This window comes from Ochlerotatus camptorhynchus, unplaced genomic scaffold (assembly GCF_037179485.1).
Source record: "Ochlerotatus camptorhynchus isolate MF236.1 unplaced genomic scaffold, CSIRO-AGI_Acam_v1.1 ptg000357l, whole genome shotgun sequence".
NCBI lineage: Eukaryota > Metazoa > Arthropoda > Insecta > Diptera > Culicidae > Ochlerotatus > Ochlerotatus camptorhynchus.
The window spans coordinates 6,269,199-6,290,645 of record NW_027040845.1 but is presented as its reverse complement, the minus strand read 5'-3'; the positions used below and the strand labels follow the sequence as shown (position 1 = coordinate 6,290,645).

Below are 21,447 nucleotides of genomic sequence, written 5' to 3'. Positions count from 1 at the left end.
ATGGGATTTTCATAGGAGTGAAAGGGTAAAGAAATGTTCACGATGTTTAATGGCCAGACTGATGTTTGCTTATGGGATTTTACGGATTTTACCATAGGAGTAAAAAGTTACTGAGTGAACGAAAAGGCGAATTGTCAATTGTCAAGCTAATGTGCAATGAGTGTAAATAGGTGAGGTCCAGAGAATTTATCGCCTCTTTTTTTTTTCATCCGCTGTTTAAATGGTTGACAGAGTTTGCTGTTTACAGTCTATTTGATAATGCGGCCATTCTTTTTTCGACTAGGGACAGGGGGCTTTTCAAAGGATATTTTCACTAGTATTTTCTAGTCGATCAGAAGTCAATCAAGAGCATTGTTAAACAGTAATTTACCTTTTTAACAGATGCAATATTTCTACGTCTCTCAACCTTGTTGAATTGTATTGGATTGATTCCGGATATTATGCTAATTGAATGCAATGTAATGCTAACAATTCGAAGATTGTGCTGCTACTCTCTGGACTTAAAAATGTATGCACTTAAATCCAAATTTGCACAGTCGTATTTTTTCTCAAACGAAACCTTATGAAATCAAAGATTGATGCAATTGGTTACATACATTTTTATTCAAAATTTGCCTTAGAGAAAAAAAAAATTGAAAAAATTAATCCGCCCAAATTTAGAGTTAGAAGAAATGAACGCGTGGAGTTACCAGACTTACCAGGCCATAATTTCAGACAAACAATACGTTTTGATATCAAAAATAGGGCTGGTATAATCAATTTGACAGATAGATGTCCTTCTATACCACTTGAAATCACTGAAATGGGGTCGATTTTTAATGATCGAGTTCCACATATGTTATGTGGTCTGCCTCTAATATCTAAAAATCAAAAAAAAAATCGAGGTTGACAAAATAGTGCAGAGTGAGGAAATGGAGGTTAGAATTGGACCGTACTCTTGCTTATCAACTCATAATTAGCTTAGGAGATCAAATTGATGAGTTCCTTAAACCATTTGTTTTATTTTCAAGAAGCTTGAAACATGCGTGTATCTATATCTTTCTGATCAATGAATGTCAATATTGGTCACTTTTTTATTCTTTTAAAGTCACTATTTGGTAGCTATTTTCGTTATTTTAGTCACTAAAGTCACTGCAATAGGTCGCTTGAAAATTTAATTCTATTTTTTTTTATTTGTAGCACTCTGTTGTTGATGCAGCATAAACGTGAAGATTTCTCGCGTAACATTTGAATAGGGCCTATGATCAAAATGTAAACAAACCGATTTTTGATACCATTCTGTATCACTGGTAATTAGCTACCAGTCGTATAGGAATGTTCCGCATTATCGATAAAAATCATTAAAAATAACTTGATTTTAAAAACGGCAGATCCACGAAATTTTTCCAATCATTCATGCTAAAACGGCCTAACCTCGGGCCTAACATATATTTTTTTTCGTTCGATGAGGTTCCATTCATAAGCCTAGCGACGTAGAAGGGCCGATGATTGAAAAATTTCAAATCAAAGCTAGGCCCTACTGCTTGAGGCAGGGCCGATGATTTATTTGACGTTAAGAAAAGGCTTAGCAAATGGCCTACAATTTATGATGACAAGCACAACGGCTTAACAAAAAGGGCCTAACCATTTAAAGATTCACAAAAAGGCTTATTACTGTGATATTAAATTTTTATCGATTTTCATGTATTTAAAAAACGTTTCGCATGTTTTGGATGTTGTGTACTGAGATATAGTTACTATTGTTATTGTGAACAATATAAATGCCTAAAATACTTCAATTTATTTATATAGGAATTAAAATGAAAATGATATAGGAATTAAAAGGAAAATGACGTATCAGTTAATAATATCACTGTTAAAGAAATTTTTATGACTCTTGAAAGTCTCGATGCCGGCAAAGGACCTGGTCCTGATGAAATACCTTCATTTTTATTGAAAAAAATAGCAACAAGTTTTGTTAAACCATTGTTTTGGCTTTACAATTTATCTCTCAGAACAGGTGATTTTCCAAAAAATTGGAAGAAATCATTTTTAGTTCCAATATTTAAATCTGGCAAACGGTCAGATATTAAAAACTATAGAGGTATTGCAATTATGTCATGCATTCCTAAATGTTTGAAGCAATTGTTAACCAGAAAATATTTAACCAGGTTAAGCATCGCATTTCAAATAATCAACATAGTTTTTTTAAAGGTCGGTCAACGTCTACTAATCTGTTGGAATTTGTAAACTTTTCTATTGAAGCAATGGATAGAGGTAATACCGTTGAAACCTTATACACTGACTTTAGTAAGGCCTTTGACAGAGTAGACATTCCCTTACTTCTTTTTAAATTAAAACGTTTAGGTATAACAAGTACACTTTTAAAATGGATTGGATCATACTTGTCAGAAAGAATACAGATGGTCCGCTTTAAAGGAAAAATATCTTCGCCAGTTAATGTTACCTCGGGAGTTCCACAGGGATCTCATTTAGGTCCTTTATTATTTATTTTATTTGTGGATGACGTGAAGTTTGTGTTAAATCGTTTAAATGTGCTCATATATGCTGACGATATGAAACTGTACATGGAAATCTTTGACAATTCTGATTTGCTACATTTTAAAAATGAAATTGATGTTTTCTACAACTGGTGCGTTAAAAGTCTGCTGGATATTAATGTTAAAAAATGCAATATTATATCATATTCCAAAAAAAACACTACTCTAGATTTTACATGTACTCTAGGAAACCAGCTAAGGTGCGATAAAATTAGGGACTTAGGAGCAGGGCTGTCTTGCATCAACGTAGAGAGAGCAAAGTCAGTGATGAAAAATATTGTATTACTATCTTCGTCGCACTCCAAGCAGCGCATGACAAATTCCGTATGAAGGCAGTCCTCTTTCATTTACGTCGTGAAAAAAAAACTAGCTCAGTACGTTCTCTCTCTCTTAGATCGGTCGGTTACTCGGAGAGGATTAAAAGCTGCTCGTTTTAGTCAGCCGTTCCATATTGTTTGACAAAAAATGATGATCGTTGGAAGCAACACAAAAAACTTAAAATGGGTGCAAAACGGATTCGAACCACCAACGTTGAGATTAACAGGCTTGTGTCTTTACCACTGGTCTATCAACGCTTAGGAGAATGGATAGGCTAAAGGAAAACAAGAAGCGCTCATAGTGTGGTAACTAGTCTGCTCACATGCACGTTCGACGGTATTTGCTTTTTTTGTCCATGCATGATACAGAAAAGAGAAGTGAAGGTAAAAGATGCGATAGGATTTGTTCAAAGGGATTACTGTCGGCTTCTCTTCGTCAATGACGAAGAATGTATGGAAATGATGGTTTTTGTACAGCGACAATTTACTTTTGGTTTTCGTCAAACGTCACTGACCAAACTGACCGTTACCAACTCTGCTTAGGAGTAATTCTTGACTCGAAGTTGACATTTGTAGATCATGTGAATACCACAATTCACAAAGCAAATAATATGTTGGGATTCATAAAAAGATTTAGTTATCATTTTAAAGACCCATATACCATCAAAACACTTTATATAGCTTACGTGAGATCAATTCTCGAATACTGCAGTGTGGTTTGGGCTCCATACCATGAAACTTATATAAATCGTATGGAATCAGTTCAAAAACAGTTTTTGTTATTTGCTCTTAGGAAACTAGGCTGGACCTCTTTTCCCCTTCCTTCTTATGAGTCCCGTTGCATGTTGATAAACATTGAAACACCTAAGAAACGAAGAGAAATTTCCATGATTTTCTTTGTCAATGATATTATCTCACAACGCGTAAATTCAGAAAAAATATTAGCAAGATTAAATTTTTACGTACCATCACGCATGTTAAGAACTCGAAATGTATTTCAACTGTCACCTCACAGAACGAATTATGGTAAAAATGGACCAATTAATAGAATGATTATTGTGAGCATATAGATCTAACGATGTCTAAAGATACAGTAAGGAAAACACTAACTGCTAGGATTTCATCTCGTTAAGTTTAAAACAATTTTTATTTTTTAGATATTTGTATATGCAGTCTACATTTACTGACAATTTCAAATAAAACGTATGTTTTAAAATAGCATGTAAGGCAACAGCACTATTGTAAAACGGTCTACACTGATTGACGACAAATAAATAAATAAATAAATAAAATACTGGCGGAAAAATTTACAATTCATTTTCTGCATTGTTTACATTTCGGACATAGGCCCTTTTCAAATGTTACGCGAGATTTGTTTGAATATAGGTTCGTTGATCTTGAATTAAAGCGCGAATTCTTTCTGCGAAATCACGATAGAATTTCACAAGCCTGATCTCAACTGAAAGCTAATAAAGTCCTTCATTAGGATCCTGTCGAATAAGATTGAAATCGAGCTTTCGGTCACATCTTGATTTTCGGGTCCACAAGTGGAACCAGCATCAATAATATATAGCATAACTAATAATAAGAGGTTTCACACAATGATAGGCGCCTACAATCTACGAGTTGCCATGGCATTTTTTAAATTATAGTCTAACGCTCTTGGGTCATTCGTGACTTGTCCGGGGATGAGATTTGAACTTGTGACTTTGACGTGAGAAGTATGGATGCTAACCACCAAGCAGGGGTCGTCCCCACCATAGCATTGTTTTAGTGAAACTATCATGGCAATCTACGAAGGGATTGGCTTTGGCTTATCCACCTGGCAACTCTGACCGGTTGCCCGCTCGCTCACTCACTCGCTACAGCTAGGTAGTGTCAGCGCGAGAGTCAGAGCATTTCGCGTTATTTTTTTATTTCTACTACGAAACTTCCCTCGCACACAACAACACCGTCATATTATAGCGTTTTTTTTTTCGTTCCTCGTTTGACTGTTGGTTGGTTGATTCGTTGGTTTGCTTCTGGCTGCTGATGGTCGGTCGCTGTGTCTCCTTCTCATCATCATCATCATCATCTTCTTTTTAGTTACGGCATTTTTTTTGCTGGCTAAGGCTGTGAGCAGTGATGCCACATATTCAGATTTACCTGCAATCATAAATATTTTTTTTTAATTTTCGATGAAGAAATCTGTAAAAAACAGATACAGATTTTTGAAAAGTATATAGATTTATGTAGATTTTTTGGGAAAAACATACAGATTTTACAGATTGTTGAGCATTTACAGATGAAAAAGATTTTTGAAACTCAAAATACAGACGAAGACGTGAAAAGAGGTGGCATCACTGGCTGTGAGTCTCATCGCGAACTCTCTGCCGTGGTGCGCGGATTGGATTTGATGATGGTTTATGCCTCTGGCGGTTGGGGAAGGTGCTACTGCTGCTGGCATTGCCATCAATGTTTCTGCTTGTGCTGCTGCTGCTGCTGCTGCTGCTGCTGCTTGAGGAAGTCAAGTGCCCAAAGAAGTGCGCGCTAGTAGAGAGTCGAGAAGAAGAAAATAATATCAGTGAAACCAAATTAAACGCGAGAAGAAGCAGAAGCAAGTAAAGCAAAAAAAAAATCAACTCTCTTCTACTTTCAGCAGTTCAACAGCAACACCACGCGCGGAATCCACTAAGCAAGAATCAATAATTCCTTGAATGAAGAAGAGGAAGAAAGTGCAATAATATTATATTTTCTGTGTAATCAAACCCGGTCGTCCAAGCAGCAGCCGTACGTGAAAACAGTCAAACATCGGGAGATAGTGAAGACCGGCGCGAGTGTGAAGAGAAAAACTCCATAGATGAGCAAATTTTTTGACAGCAAACAAGCTAACCGTGTATTGGCGGATAAAAATACATATAAGTGAAGAGAAGCAGTTGAAGCAAAGTGTAAAAAAAAAAAGCTGAAAAAAAACGAGATCATTGTGTTTCCATCTTGTTTTACTCCACCTATTTTTTTTTTGTTTTTCGGGGCTGTACAGTTAATTAGTGTATTAAGATGAACCGGAATTTGGTGAGACTCGAGTGTTCCTGCTGCTTTAATACCAACTATCGCAACGGTTGCTGGTGCTACTACAAAACGAACCGTACCCGGTGTGGTTTGTCGCCATCATCTCACCGTCATCATCCCAAAGGAGCAGCAACTGTCGTTAGTTCATTGTTGTCGTTGTCGTCGTACTCGTCGTAGAAATCATCGTAGCCAGCAACCCACCCCCAATTCGTGCAGAACTCAAGCACGCGCTTCCTAGAGACTACGCAACCAAATCAAGAGAAAGAGAGCATACACGCATCACAAGAGACATTGTAACTGTTAACAGAAGCGAAAGAAAGACAAGCAGGCAAAAGAGCTTGGAAGACGCGAAGCGAAACAATTATCGTTGTCCTCCCCTCTTCGAAAGAAGATTTCATCCCAGCGCTCTCCTGTTTAGAATATGATAGGTAAGTTGATTTTTTTTTTCTCTTATGATTATGGTTCACATATCCTTTTAGCAATCGAAAGTGCTGTAGCGCTACATGGTAAATAATCGCTTGATGTGTCCGTGAATTTGTATACAAAACAAAATGTAAAAGGGGATCCAGCTGTCGATAGTATTCCAATGACAACATATTGACATTTCAATGTCGAATAATCTTGTTCCACTACAACATAAGTGTGTTAGAAAATTTTGCATAGACAGTTGTAAAAGAGCTTAATTATGGATCTTACTTACGTCATAGTAAGCACAACGCGCGCTTTACCTCTCTTTTTTAATGGATTTGTTAAAACTGAAATGATTCTACTAAGGGAAGATGCATAAATGATGTAGCAATTTAGGGTGACCATCGATGTAGAAAATACGCTGCATGAGGGATGGGGTCCAAAGTTGGTGCTTCATCAAACGTAAACAAACGTTTAACGAATTTTGGTCTTCCTCCCCCTTGTAGTGTATTTTTCTACATGGCTGATCACTCTAAAATGCTACTTAATTTATGCATCTTCTCTAAGATGACTTTAAACTAACTTACCTTTAAATGTGAACCAATTGTCTCGAATATGGCTGAACCGATTATTTCAATTTCTTCGTATCTGCCTCCTAGAAGTTGCTGGTTTTTTCCTGACCGGACGATTGGTTCCAGAGAAGAACAAAACAAACTGAGTTACATGCACAATTTTCTAGGAGACTTCTGGTACCTTTAGACGGCACCACCCACCGCCTATATCGAAGCTTCCTGCATTATTGCTGTACAGCAAAAGCAAAAAAGCAAGTACGGTAACAAACCTATTTAGTGCCAGAGACTACATTGGTCACAAATTTAGTCAATTTGATGACACTTGTCATCATCCAAAGTCTTCTACAGTAGGTAACAAGTTTTTACGCCGAATCCATTAGTTTTAGGGAAATAGTGTATTCGGGAAAGTTTTCCCATTTGTTTTAGCTAATCTTTTATGGTGGTAAGCTCCAACTCGGATTAACTTTTAGATGATCTGCAAAAATGTTTGCTTAGAATCGTGTTGATTACCACTGATGTCGACATCAAAGCAGCCGAACCTTATTGACCCTTATTAAGCTTGGGTGGTCCCTATGGTTAGGGAGTTCTAAACATCAACTTTTGAGTTATTTGAGGTAGTGCCGTATTAACGGTAGGCCGATGGTGGGCTAAAGCCAGGGCCCCCAATAATATGTTACAAGAAATTAATCGTTTACTAGTTTTGTATTTGTATCGAATACTAAAGCTTTAAAAACTTGAAACAATAAATCACACAAGTTGACAAAATGAAATAAAAATATCTCTCACATATACTGTCAGATTACAGAAGAAGTCATCTCGTTTGATTTTAGTAAGCCTGAACTGCAAACCAGAAGAAGATGGGCATGATGATAGTGCATTACAGTGTGCTTCTACCACCCATTGTAGCACGGAAACTAGCAGGGGAGTTTCTCTTCTCTATTTGTCTTGATCAAGCTTAATAACCGCTGATTGTCCTCAACATGTCGCTGTATAAAGGGACAAAAACGGATTGGGTGGATCGATAGGCAAAGTCGCCTATACGGATCTACGGGACTCCTTGCAGCAACATGATCGCACAATTGGTCAAAAAGACGAGCCCCAAACAGGAAGATGGCTTAATGAGTGGGGAGAAGAGCCCGCCCTTTATCCATGAAATTTTATCAACAGGGAGTTGGCATTCCCAGGGCTGGTAGCAGGTCACTTTTTAGTGAAATGGTCACTATTTTGATGCCAGTCACTAAAAAGTCACTTTTCACACCAAATAGTCACTAAAGTCACTATTTCCCTAAAAATAGTCACTAAAGTCACTTTTTCACTACTAAAATAGAGTGACATTTAAAAATATAAACAAAATGTTTAAATTGAGTACTTGGCACTAAGAAAGTCTACAGCAGATTTAACAAAATATACATACCTGTTAATGAATATTTAAACCAGGGTGACCAGTGAACCGCAAAATTTTAGAACACCAGAAAAATTATTAGGAAATGCCTAAATATACCTCCTTTCCCAGAAAATAAATTTTAAACCTTGGAAACTTTCCAATTTATCTGTGATAAATTTTCAAAAGTATTTCAAGGATGATTAAGAACTTTCTTAAATCCAAAGTAAATTTTAAGAAAATTTTAAAGGATTCTAGGGATGACACCAAGATGTATCAGAGAAGAATACAGACTACGAAAGTCGAATGTAAAATTAAGAACTCTGAGGACCGATTTCTTCATCTCCGCTTAAATCTTAAGCCAGTTTTACCTATATAGTCAAACTTGACTTAACACATACGAGCGTCGCTTTTGATTATTGTTTAAATTATTAGTTATACGCAAAATTCAGCTCCGAAACAATTTTGGAAATAATTCCAATATAATTGAGAGTGCATTTTAACGAGAGTTCTGAGAAGAATTCTATGGTTCAAAATTAGTTCTGAAATTTTGCTGACCTCTGTTGACAATTCCAAGAAAATCCTGTGAACTCCTAAGATGGAGTTCTAAAAGAACTCTGGGGTGATTTCTGAAGATACTTCCAAGAGAATTCTAAAGAGTTCGAAATAAATTCCGAGAAGAATACCAATGGAATCGAATTTTAAGGGTTCAATCTCAAAGGAATTCTGAGAAGGGGTTCAAAGTTATTCTGTGATGGATTTTTGTTTTGAGAATTCTGAAGAAATATTATGGGAATTCTAAAGAGATTGCGAATTGAATTTCCAATTGAATGCAGGGTAGAAATCCAAGTTTATTCTAAGCAGAAATTTATGAAATTTCTGAGGTTAATGGCATGGAAATTCTAATGATAATTCAAATAAATTTAAAATGGATTTATGGAAGGAGCCTTCAGGGAGTTCCTAGAAGAATCAATAAAAAATCGAAAATAATCTACTTCGACAGTGAGCATTCATAAGGGCGAATACGCGATGATCGATTCTCTTCATCGATTTTCTCTTTGCATTGCTACAGCTAGGCGAAACAATATTCTAGAATTTGTTCAATGCAGAGTAGTAACAGGTTGTATTGGCTATCAAAAGCAACAGCAAACGCATCGAGAAACGTTAAATCTAGCGAGTTATTAACAAAAGAGAAAATCGACGAAGAGAATCGATCATCGCGTATAGGCCCTTATGCATGCTCACTGTCGACTTTAACTAGTCATGTGTTATTACTTCATGCGTGAATTTAACGATTTACATAGTCGTTCACATGCTTAACGTCAAATATCAGACTTAAAGTGCAGATTTTATACGACAGATGAGGAGATTAAATTATAGAGTTGATAGCTCCGTTATAGTACGGCAGTGTGAAAATTGTATATACAAAGTAGAAAGCGAGCAAGGACAATTTTGATGAAGGTACGAATCGGGTAGTTGCTTACGTCAGATCTTGAGTGTGAAACAATCGATAGAACTGTTTCCGCACATCGGAGGTACATGAGCAAATCGGCGATCATCCCTTTAGCCAGTGGTGGTAGAAGGAAACACCCCTCACCATTCCTCATTAACGGATGAGCTTGGTAAAGGAGATGCTCTACCCGATTCGTACCTTCCTAAAAATTGTCCTTTGTTCGCTTTCTACTTTCTATAGACACATTTCACACTAGCTTACTATAACGGAACTATCAACTCTTTACTTTCATCTCCTCATCTATCGTATAAAATGTCCAATTTAATTCTGATAGTTGATGTTAATCATTTCTAACTACGAAAATAATCTATTTTCAAGAATTTTGTTGATTGTTCTGCAAAGAATTTCAAGAATGCAATATTATTTTTGAAAAAACTTATTTGCCTCTTAGTTTAAGAGAAGGGAGAATTATTCTAAAAAAGTTCTTGAGATCATTCTGAAGACATTCTGTGAAAAGTTCTTAGCGAATTATCAAAGTTATCTGTCTAGATATATCAAAATTTTAAACATTTCGAACGCAGATAAAATCACTTCAAAAGCACTTCACAGGAGATTCCGTTGTGAGATTCGATTAAATTAGAGGAATTTATGAAATTTGATTTTAAGTTCCATGACATAATAAGTTTATTTCAATATCAAACCGTATTTGAATTTCTTAGTTACCATATAAATGGTTACTTATTTAATATTTACAGGTCACTATTTGGTCACTATTTCCGTAATTTTAGTCACTAAAGTCACTACTATTATATCGCATCAGCACTACCAGCCCTGCATTCCCACTCTCCCAGTCAAAATCGCTTCAATCGGGTGCCCTGATGGTCCCTCCCAATCCCAGCATGGTCTCCCGAAAGTCTCCCATGTTATTTCTGATGTCTACGACATTTCGACGTCCATTATTTTTGTATGATGATCTTGAGTTCCTAGTTGCATCTTATAAAACCGTAACACCAATGTGAAAAATGAACAGTGTCTCCGGGTATTTTCTTAACGAGCATTACGCCATTGTCGCATCGCATGTGCTCCATTTTGCAGCTCGTCTTTCACTTTTACTTTGTTTACTCCATGGTACCGGAAAATATATATAGATATCTACATTTATTAGCCAATCTGTGATATAACCACAATGGGATGGCCGTTCAGAATGGTTCAACGGATAAAGTATTAAAGTATTTCAATGCAACTTTACATTTGTTGACTAACAATTAACACTTTTTTGTTATCTTAACTAATTTCTGGAAGCATTTACTTGTGTTTTGTACAATTAGTATCAATGTTCCGTCATATCGTATCTTCAAGTGATCTTTTTTTTTTTAATAATTATTATATTTGTACAGGCTCAATCGAATAAACTTTACAGAGCCAAGTTATCATTGTCGTTATACGTTATTAACGTCTTATATTTAAAGTTAAAGGAACTGGACCGAATACTCGCGGTTGTCTCGAGGTTAGTGGAGATTTACAATTTTTTGGATGGGAAAAGGGAGAAGGAGGTTTGAAATGTGGTTTACGATGCAAATATTTAATTAATCCTAAAACATGAACTTATTTCTATTCATCTTGAAAACAAACATTAAAAAAAACCCACACGTGCAAAATACAAACTAAACACAAGGTTAATCAAACTTACAATCTAAGGTTAATATTCTTAAAGTAAACATATGAGTTTCATAAACTCCAGATCGCGTCTAGCCAAATTATCTTGAACTGGAACATTCGGTTGTCTACCTCGAGCCTGAAGGGAATCGTACAGCTCAGATCTGACTCCACGATGCTCAGCACATGACCAAATAATGTGATCTGCGTCCTGGTAACCTTGTCCACATTCACAGAGATTGCTATCCCCCAGCCCAACACGGAACAAGTGAGCGTTTAACATCAGGCGTATGAAGTCTCGACCCACCTCCAACCCCTTGAACCAAGAACTCTTCAACACCTTAGGGATGATCTAGTATAGCCATCGTCCCAAACTCCCTTCACTCCATTTGTTTTGCCAGCTGACGAGTGACTATTGAGAAAAATTCATTGTAGACGATTTGACGCTCGTAAATATCGCCTTCCATAGCGCCCACCTTAGCAAGTGAGTACGCCTTCTGATTGCCCGGAATCGAGCAATGAGATGGGACCCATGCAAAGGTGATGACAAAAGATCTTAAAGATAAAGCACTTAGGAGTTCTCGTATTTTCATGAGGAAATACGAGGAGTGCTTTACCGGCCTCATGGAGCGAATAGCCTCGACAGAACTAAGACTATTCGTAATAATACAATAGTGATTTGGTGGAAGTGAAGCGATCGTTTCTAGAGCATAGTATATTGCCGCCAGCTCAGCAATATATACGGAACAGGGAGCTTGAAGCATTCGAGAGGTGCTATGAAATTCGTCACCGGAAGATCCGGAACATTCGTGAAAATGGTAAATTCATGAATCTGATCCTAGAGCTCAGCAGATTTTTCAAAATCACTCCTAGACATCTTATCAAAATGAACTATGAATTTCTAGGATCGGTTTCATGAATTGACCACTTGATCAGGATTTTCAGCCAGACGCTGGTTCATCTCCGGCGGCCGTACTATAGGAATCCGGCAAGAACAAATCCGTACTATAGGAATCTTGACTGTAATTTTATCGAACACAGCACCAGAATAAATGCTGATTATGATAGGATGTTTAGGAACAGTTAAAAGTTGCATATTTTATAACATACACAAAATTGATCCACAATTAGCCGATGTCTCACTTTTGGTGCGTCACATTGTTTTTGATGTCTATAGAATAACATTTCTCAAAACTATAAAATGCACAACTTTGCCGAAGAAATCATCCTTCTATAACCCTCCGTTTAAAATATAGATTCGAGTGCCACCTATGCGGCAAAAATATGAAGTACGAAGAAAGTTGAGAAACGACGTAATAGATGGTCTTTGTTGAAGCCACCAAGTCACGGAAACGCTTACACAGCAACAATTTTGTAAATACATCCCATTGATGTATTTTGTGGCCTCAGTTGAAACATACTGTAACACAACTTTAAATTTACTTGAAATTATTTAATAATTCATTAATTTGCATTATATTTGGCAAAGATGCATGTACATAACAGTGAAAATTTCAACTGGGTTGTTTAATTATGAAAAATGTATCGGTTTTTATACATCATCGTAAAGAGCTTCGTTTTCTGAGCACAGCGATATTTTGTTCGAATCCACACACTGTCATCTCGATTTTTAAATCAAGATTCAAAGCAAAATAATAACTTCACTGTTTGACACTACACTAACAAACTGACACCTCGCTCCCATACAAACTGACACCCAGGGGCGCTAATAAGGTGATTTTTGCAAATGTAATCGTACATATTTAAAATAGTTGCAGTGTACCAAAATTGATGAAATTTTGGGTTTGGGTTCCATCTTAAATGCAGATTACGAATATGCATTTACCTCAATATCCTTAAAGAACCCCATTGAAATTTATTGAACAACGATATCAACTTAAATTAACGTGTCAATTTCAGTTTTAATTCATTGAATTACTGATTGTTCAACGTGTAATTTTATTTTCAAAAACCTGCTCTAGTTTGTGGTTGAAAATTGTAAAATATTTTTATCTGTTTAGTTTTATAGCTATTGACCCACTGTCCATAGATCCTAACCGATAAATTGATCGAGTTTAATTAAATCCTCTATTTACATTGATATCCCTTCGCATGCATCAACCTCTATCAAACTACTATTGGTCGAATCCATTGCACGGTAAAATCTATCCAACAGATCATCAATCCAGTATCGTGTTGACATTAATAATTCACACGTTTTTAGATTTCTGAAAGTCACATCCATGTGCGAACTAGGTACATATCTTAACATCTGGAATTTTTCCAGAGCTTGTGATGTCATGAGGTGGGATTGCCAATTGAAGACCAAATGTTTTCACCATGACATATGTTTAAGGGTTGTGCGCCTTTTGTCATGAACGAGAAGTTCAAATTTGTTACACTAATTGTAAATTTGGTAGTGATCGAAGAAAATTATGAACCAAAGTAGCTGACGTGCTATATTTTCATTGATTTTAATGAATACGACGGAAATAGGCAACTTACGACGATGCCAAAATCGATCAGTTTTGAACAATAGTAAGATTTACAATGGGTTAGACCGGGTGCACGACGTTAGGCATACGGTCGTTAGGCATACGGACGTTAGGCATAATGTACGATAGGCATAATGGACGTTGGGCATAAAGGACGTTGGGCATAAAGGACGTTAGGCATAATGGACGTTAGGCATAATCTACCGAATGAATTCCAGAAGGATGATAATGGAGACCGTCTATTGATTGCTGACTTCGGTGACAATAATGAAAGAGCCTTAATTTTTGGAACTCATGAACGACGTCTTGGACAGGCAAAGTATTGGGTTACAGATGGTACGTTTGCCACAGTTCCTTGTTTTTTTTCGGCAACTCGTCACTGTTCATGGAAGTATCGCTCCCTCACATCAGCAGACGGTTCCGCTAGTTTTCATTCTGATGACAACAAAATCAGAATCGTTGTATCGAAAAGTATGGCAGGAAATCCTGGAAGCAGCAGGTATGTTTTCTTGTTATTGAATGAAAAGCCACAGAATTAACCATTCTTGATTTCATGAGCTGTTCTTTGGCATCATATTTTATTCAACCTTGGCTGTTTTTTTGTTATTGAATGAAAAATCACAGAATTCACCATTCTTTATTTCTTGAGCTGTTCTTTGAGGAAAACCTTTTCTTCTTTGACTTTTGCAATATGTGTGTAAGAATATATTACAACAAATGTGTGATTTTTTTATTTCTAGATGCGATTGATTTCAAGATATAGTTCAAAACTAAGCTGAGTTTTCATTGTAAGATTACTTAACCACTATCGCTACTAATCATGGATCTAAGTAAATATGTAGATACGTCACTTATGATATGATAAATAATGGATTCCAAACTGTGCTTATTAAATAAACTATGTTTGTTTAACTTGTATCATTTTTTATTCAACGCTAAGCCTAATTTAAGCATTGTTTACAGGTTTACAGGTTAAGCAGGTTTCTAGAGTTGCACAGCAGCAAGGTATTTTATGCGTAACGTCCGTATGCCTAACGTATTTATGCCTAATGGGGTACACTCGGGTTAGACCATCTCCAGGCAAAATAGCCCAATTGTTTGTTATGGGCAATGATTAACTTTTTTGCTAAAATTCGGCTATTTATTTCACACTCCTGATGGTGGTATTAGTACCGAGTTCTGTCAAACGAGGTGAGATGCAGACCAAGACAATATAAATGTTACGTATGTTCGTGTCGTTGCCCACACTATTTCGCGATCGGATGAGTAGATGGCGATAGTGTTTAACGTATTTCAAATATGGCGTCTTGGGCAATAATTTGAATGCAGCTTCTGTTGTCACGTCAGTTCGCTACTTGAATAGCCTATTGGTCCCAAGCAAATCGATTTACGTACCCCATTCTAGTCGAAATTCTAGTACTACACAATGTTTGTTTTGATTCGCTATGAAAGTTTGACAGATAAAATGAGGGGCTAGTGGATTTTCCTATGTTTCGAGGGGTGAATCGATTAGCTTGGGACCGAAGAGAGTACCAGAGCTGAGCCAAAAAGTTGAGCACGTTTCTTCGGGACCTACTAGTCTTAGAGTTACCTCTATGGTATTAGCCTGCGTGGGTGATCTACCAGTTTCGATAAGTTGAAGTTATTGTTTATTAAAAGTACCTACGCCGGTTTAACTATTTACTCAATTATTCTCGCGTAACTTTTCAAAAGGACCAATGTAACATTTCCGCAATTTTGAGAAGAACAATGTTAAAGTTTGACAAATTATTTTTAAACTGATTTGAAACAATACATTCTACCACACTTGTTTTTACAGTAGTCAGTGAATAATAACGGTGAAAATTCAGTATGAACGGTAAAATCACCATTTTACATTAAATTTCGTGCTACAGTATATAAAAAATCACATAGGACATTTTGACTAGTCAAATTGTACTTCGGACATGTACATGCTCAATGACATAATCATTGCGTGTTGCATTGGACATTTTGTTTTACATAATACTAGATTCCCTTTCACAGACTTCAGAATAGAATACCCAAAAATACTGGTCGTCTTACTTATACCTGTATATTAGTTTTCTACGCACCGCCTTCTGAATATGAGCACCAATCATGTCAGGCAGACCAAATGCAAAAAGTGACAATCAAGCACCCAGCATTCTAAACTGTTCATTTGACAAATTTGGACCTATGATTATCTTTAAAAAATAAAGTAAAATTGTATGAGTGTAGTTTTATCATCACATACAATGATAGAAGACGACCAGATGAGTACAACCAGAAAACAAACCTTGATCAAGTCATGTGGTAAGAATAGTCCATTGCTATGTGCAGGCGCCTTGCTACAAGAGGTGGTAGTCCATCATCATCATCAACACATACAATGATAGAAGACCAATAGTTGGTATCGATTAACTCGATTTGTTTACATTTGTTACTTAGGACCTTTTGACAAGTTACGCGAGAATTATGTTGCTTTAGGAGAAGATTTTTGAACATTTAAAAATAAATTTTAAAAAAACACTCAACATGCCAATTCAATGCTGAACATTTGAATGCATTTTGACTCTGTTAATGCAATAAATTCACCTTGCTTACGAGCACTGAACAAAAGCCACAAGTTAAGAGCAATTCAGCAAGCCTTTTAAATTCAGCATTTTCCCTAGTAGTCTCTCTCACGTAAAAAAAAAATAGGTAGAGATAAACTTTTTGCATACGGTAAGTACGCAAAAAAAAACTTTTCAATGAATGAAGCCTCTTCTGAAATTCCTGTTTGTTTACATTCGGATCATGCGCCGTTCCTCGCGCAAATATTCCAAATCCGAGAGACTATACCATCGCACAGTTTGTTCTCCAACATAGCATTTCACTGTCAACCGACTGTATCCCCCCTCCCCGCTGTCGGTCGGTCGTCGAGTAAGGAAGGTTCTGTCTGTTCTGCCCACCGACACAACGCAACGTCATCGGGAAAACTTCTGCCATCCAACCGACGACAACGATAACTAGGTGAAACATTCCTTTTAGCAGAAGAAGAGTGACGCAAAAAAAAAATCTTCCTCTTGTGTTTACACGCACACGTTGCCGTCGTCGTCGTCGTCGTCGTCGTCGTCGTCATGGGTCGTCCTCGTTGCATGCAACCAGCTTGTAGCTCGAGCGCGGTCGGGTAGTGTGACAAAACGGCTAATAAGAGGATGATCTCTCTTTGCTGCACTGTAGTGTGCGGAGGTAGCTGGAATCGATTCTCGACGGTCGCTAAAGCACGCGCCGCGGTGACCACCAGTATTTAGTGGCGGGCAAACTATGCATACCTATTCTATCTACAGTGCTCTTCCGACTTTTCGTTCCCTTGCTATTAGGGGATCTTTTCAATACTCCCATGAGCTGTTATCAGAATTCAATTGCATTAGGTCCTAAGTAACATTGATCAATTCTCTTCGTCGACTTTCTCTTTAGTTAATAACTTAAGAACGTAACCGTTTCTTGTTGTGTTTGTCGTATTAGATGCTAGATAAAAGATTCTTTTATCGATCTTTGTGCTGAAAATACTTGGGAATGTCTTTACATGGCCTTGGGGATTCAAAGTCGACGAAGAGAATCTGTCAATCAGTGTTGGCAAAGTTCGCGATATTTCACGAAGTTCACAAAGGGAAAAGTTCGCGAGTCATAGTGAGTTTTCGCGAACTTTTCCATCACTGCTGTCAATGTTACTTAGGACCTAATGAGATGTTCAGCTTGAATTCGCTAGATATTATTTTCGGAATACCCTCGAAATTATGTTAAATAACATTCAAAGTGTTTTTTTTATGTTACTTCATACGCCAAGTTAACGATTTTCAGAGTTGGTTGGAAATGCTAATAACTTCTCAGAATTCCTTTGGAAAATTACCCTAGAAATTCTATTCCGCAAGAGTTTTTTTTTTTCAATTCCAAGGACCCCTTGGAATTCAGAACTCTTGAAACTATTTTCAGAACTTGTTTAGAATACTCATTGGGCCTATAATCCTCTTCACAATCATCATGGAATATATTCCTCAAAACTACCTAAACATTCTACCCAGAAAGAACTCTCCTCGCAATTACCTTAGACTATTTCTTACAATTGCATTGCTTTTTTTTCATAGCTCCCTTGAATTTTGACGTAGGGCTACGTCTTTCTTTACTATATTGAGGGTCATTGGCGTAATTATTAGGGGTGCCTAGGGTGGGTGCTTGGCCCCGTCCAGGATGATCTAGGCTACCTACAGAATTTTTTGAAAAGTTATATAATTTTATTTGTCGGTATTAGAATCTCCAAAAAAAAAAAATCTGGAGGAAGCCAGGCACCATAGGCATGTAACGAAATAACATCAGATTTTAAACGCTAATAACTCAGCCATTTATTAAGGGATTATAAATCTTCTCATACCATTTGATTGAGATTATATAACATGTTTTTGAATTTTAATTTAAAATATTTGGCAATAGTTAAATATTGAAAATTGATCGAACTTTATGACTAAAATCAATCAATGACGTGCTTCCTTGCATGACTATCGATTGTAGGCAGACGAACTGAAGTCAAATCCCTAACACGAACGACGATTTCAGTTTTCTCGTGAGTAATTGTTTGACTTTAATTTAGAGATTGGCTGGATAGAAGAATGCCGCCTGTCTCCTAAGAAACCATAGGCACGTTTTTTCGCCTTTTTGGCTATATACGGGTCTCACCAGAACTTACAAACACTGGTATAGCCCTTGTTCAGCTGACTAAATTGTTCAGACGAAGGGATGTATGATGGACAGTTCAGTGCAGGATGCTATGGGGATTTTTCTGGAATTGATCAGGTTTTTAGTCAATCTTTAATGAAGAAATTTGTTTTACAGATTTATACAGATTTTCGAATAAAGTCTACAGATTCATACGGATTTTTGAGACTGTAAATCGAAAAATATTTCTATAGCTTGAAATACAGATGAAAAATATGACATCACTGGTTCAGTGGATAATTTCACCACGAGCAGCTGATAGTGTGTCATTTGACTAATTGCTTAACTTGACTGCTCAATTAGATAGACAGTTGTTTTCTTCAACAAAGGTGTTAAAATGAATTCACCCTCCTAGCGTGAGATTTGACTCAAATTTACGCGATTTGGCTTGAAAGGTCAGGTTTTTGTTCAAATGAATAAGAAATATCAGATGGTGAGGTGAGTAGATCTATTCAGAATTTATTCTCCGCACACTAAGATTATTTCACAGATTTCTGTGAAATTTTACCGAAATCTCAACATCTGAACGTTCTGTAAACAATTCGGTGATTTTTCATAAACATTCTGTAAACAATTACAGAAAAACTTCAAAAAATCACCGAACGTTCAGGTGTTGAGATTTCAGTTGGTTAAGCTGTCCACGTGGATACAAACTTTTGGATGGTGCTTTTTCTTTATAAATGCGTTTATTTTTCCAGGCTCATTTGCCGTAGCTTTGCGGAGCCGATATTCATCGTTTGGGTTACAACTCGCGGTTATCTCGAGGTTAGGGGTATCAAATTGTAACAAACGGATGGCAGGGTAGGGATTGAGAACACAAGGTTTTTTCGGGCAATGTGCTCTTGATCTAGAACTAAGTGACACTCTGATGAAAAAGACAAACATGGGGGTACACCGATGGGCAGTTAACAACTTGGGAGAAGATGACACTTACAACTAAATACTCAGATCGATCCGTTTAAAAAACACAAATTAAATTAAAATAATCGAGATCTCGGCTCGCCAAGATGTGTCTAAGGTTGTTTTCCTTGGGCCCTGAAGGATGTGACGCATTTCGCGCCAAATCGAATCGAAGCTGGCAGCACCCTCTCAGATTTCAATAAAATTTTTCTGGATGTGTAGACTTTGACTAAATAAGCCCTTTTGCATACTCAGTTTTTCTAGACTTTTATCTAGACTAACATTTGAAAAGGGCCAAACTTTTTCTGCCGATTTAAAAAAAAAAATATTATGGAAAAATGACAACTCCAACAAAAATATGTTGTATTGATGATTTTTATGAAATTGACCAAATTATCGAAAAAAAAATACTGAAAAAAATTTCATTTCAGACCTACACTGAAAAAAAATCGATTTTTAAAGTTTAAAGTCGATTTAAAAAATGGCCATGTTTGATTTGGATGAAACTTTGCCTCAAGATAGGTAATTATGTTTACTACCATCCGTCCATACATCGCAAGATGGGCACTTTTAAGGGAAAAAAGTTTTTCTTACAAAAACTTTTTCATGTCTGAACTGATTTTTTTTTTTTGATTTGCCATTTTCACACAAAACTAAACCAGTGAAGCTCAAAATCATCTCAGAATCCAATGAAGCTCAATTTTGTCTAATCAGCACTTAAGTTCACTTTGATTAATCGAGAATTTCATATGAAAAGGGTTCAGGATGCATTTCTCGCCAAATCGTATTTGGAATTGGCAGCACCCTCTCAGAGTTCAATAAAACTATTTGGACATGTAGACCTTGTCAAAAAAATATCATTCCCTTATTCTGTTGTCTACTACTGATGCAAAATTTGATAATATGTGAGAGAAAAAAGACAAGATTTTTTATATATCATATTTTTTTTTCGATAACTTGGACAATTTCCTAAAAGTCATCCATACAACATATTTTTGTAGGAGTTGTGATTTTTCCATAATATTTTTTTTGAAAAAAATCGACAGAAAAAGTTTGACCCTTCTAAAGTGTTAGTCTAGATAAATTTTGGAAAAACTAAATATGCAAAGTGGCATATTTAGTTAAGGTCCACACATCAAGAAAGTTTCATTGAAATCTGAGTGGGTGCTGCCAGCTCCGAATACGATTTGGCGCGAAATGCGTCATGTGGATAACTCGGATCTAGCAACACAATGGAGGGTGCATGACCAAAGCACGGCCTGTTCGCCACCTGTGGGAGAATAGAATGTAACCATCTCCCCAGATCACTCTCATTCCATTTTGTTTCCAATTGGTGAGGACTTGCTGACGGGGAAAAATATCCGGAATAGAGCAATGAGATGGCACCCAGACTAAAGTGATGGTATAGGAGCAGTTAGATAAAGTACTCAATTTAGCTCGGATTTCGGTCAGGAAATATGAGGAGTGCTTTATCGGCCTCATTGATCGAATAGCCTCCAACGAGGTAAGGCTATCCTTAAACATAAAATTGTGATCAGATGGTAGTGAGGCAATTTGCTCTACCGCGTAGAATATGGCTGCTAATTCCGCAACGTAGGGTAGAGCGCTACTTCGTCGTAATCGCCCATTTCCGCTCTAGCGATCAGAAAAGGTCAATAATATCAATGATTTCACCGTGCACAAATCAATAATATGTTTGTTCCTATGCGTTAGTTCATTAGCTACAACATTCCAGTCATCACTGGTCTATGAAATGTGGTCCTGGGCCCACTTCAATCTTTTTTTGATATTATTTCGGACAACCATGGCTTCTTAAGAGCTACTCTCTGCCCTTAAGACCTTTCTTATGAAGACGATTTCGTACGGATTGTGATGTCAGTTGAATGGAAAACTCGGTTTCAATCTGTTTCGCAATTTTCGGAGCT

General features: G+C 36.8%; 1 protein-coding gene across 2 annotated transcripts in view; it reads left to right on the top strand.

Moving 5' to 3' along the window:
• Chi (LIM domain-binding protein 2 Chi) overlaps window positions 1–21,447 on the top strand; it is a 68,465-nt gene that overhangs the window by 21,491 nt on the left and 25,527 nt on the right. For both annotated transcript variants that reach the window (XM_065231514.1, XM_065231516.1), the window contains exon 2: window positions 5,496–6,333. In XM_065231514.1, coding sequence (XP_065087586.1) covers window positions 6,327–6,333 — 7 coding nt within the window. In that variant the 5' untranslated portion in view covers window positions 5,496–6,326. The remainder of the gene's footprint in view (window positions 1–5,495; window positions 6,334–21,447) is intronic.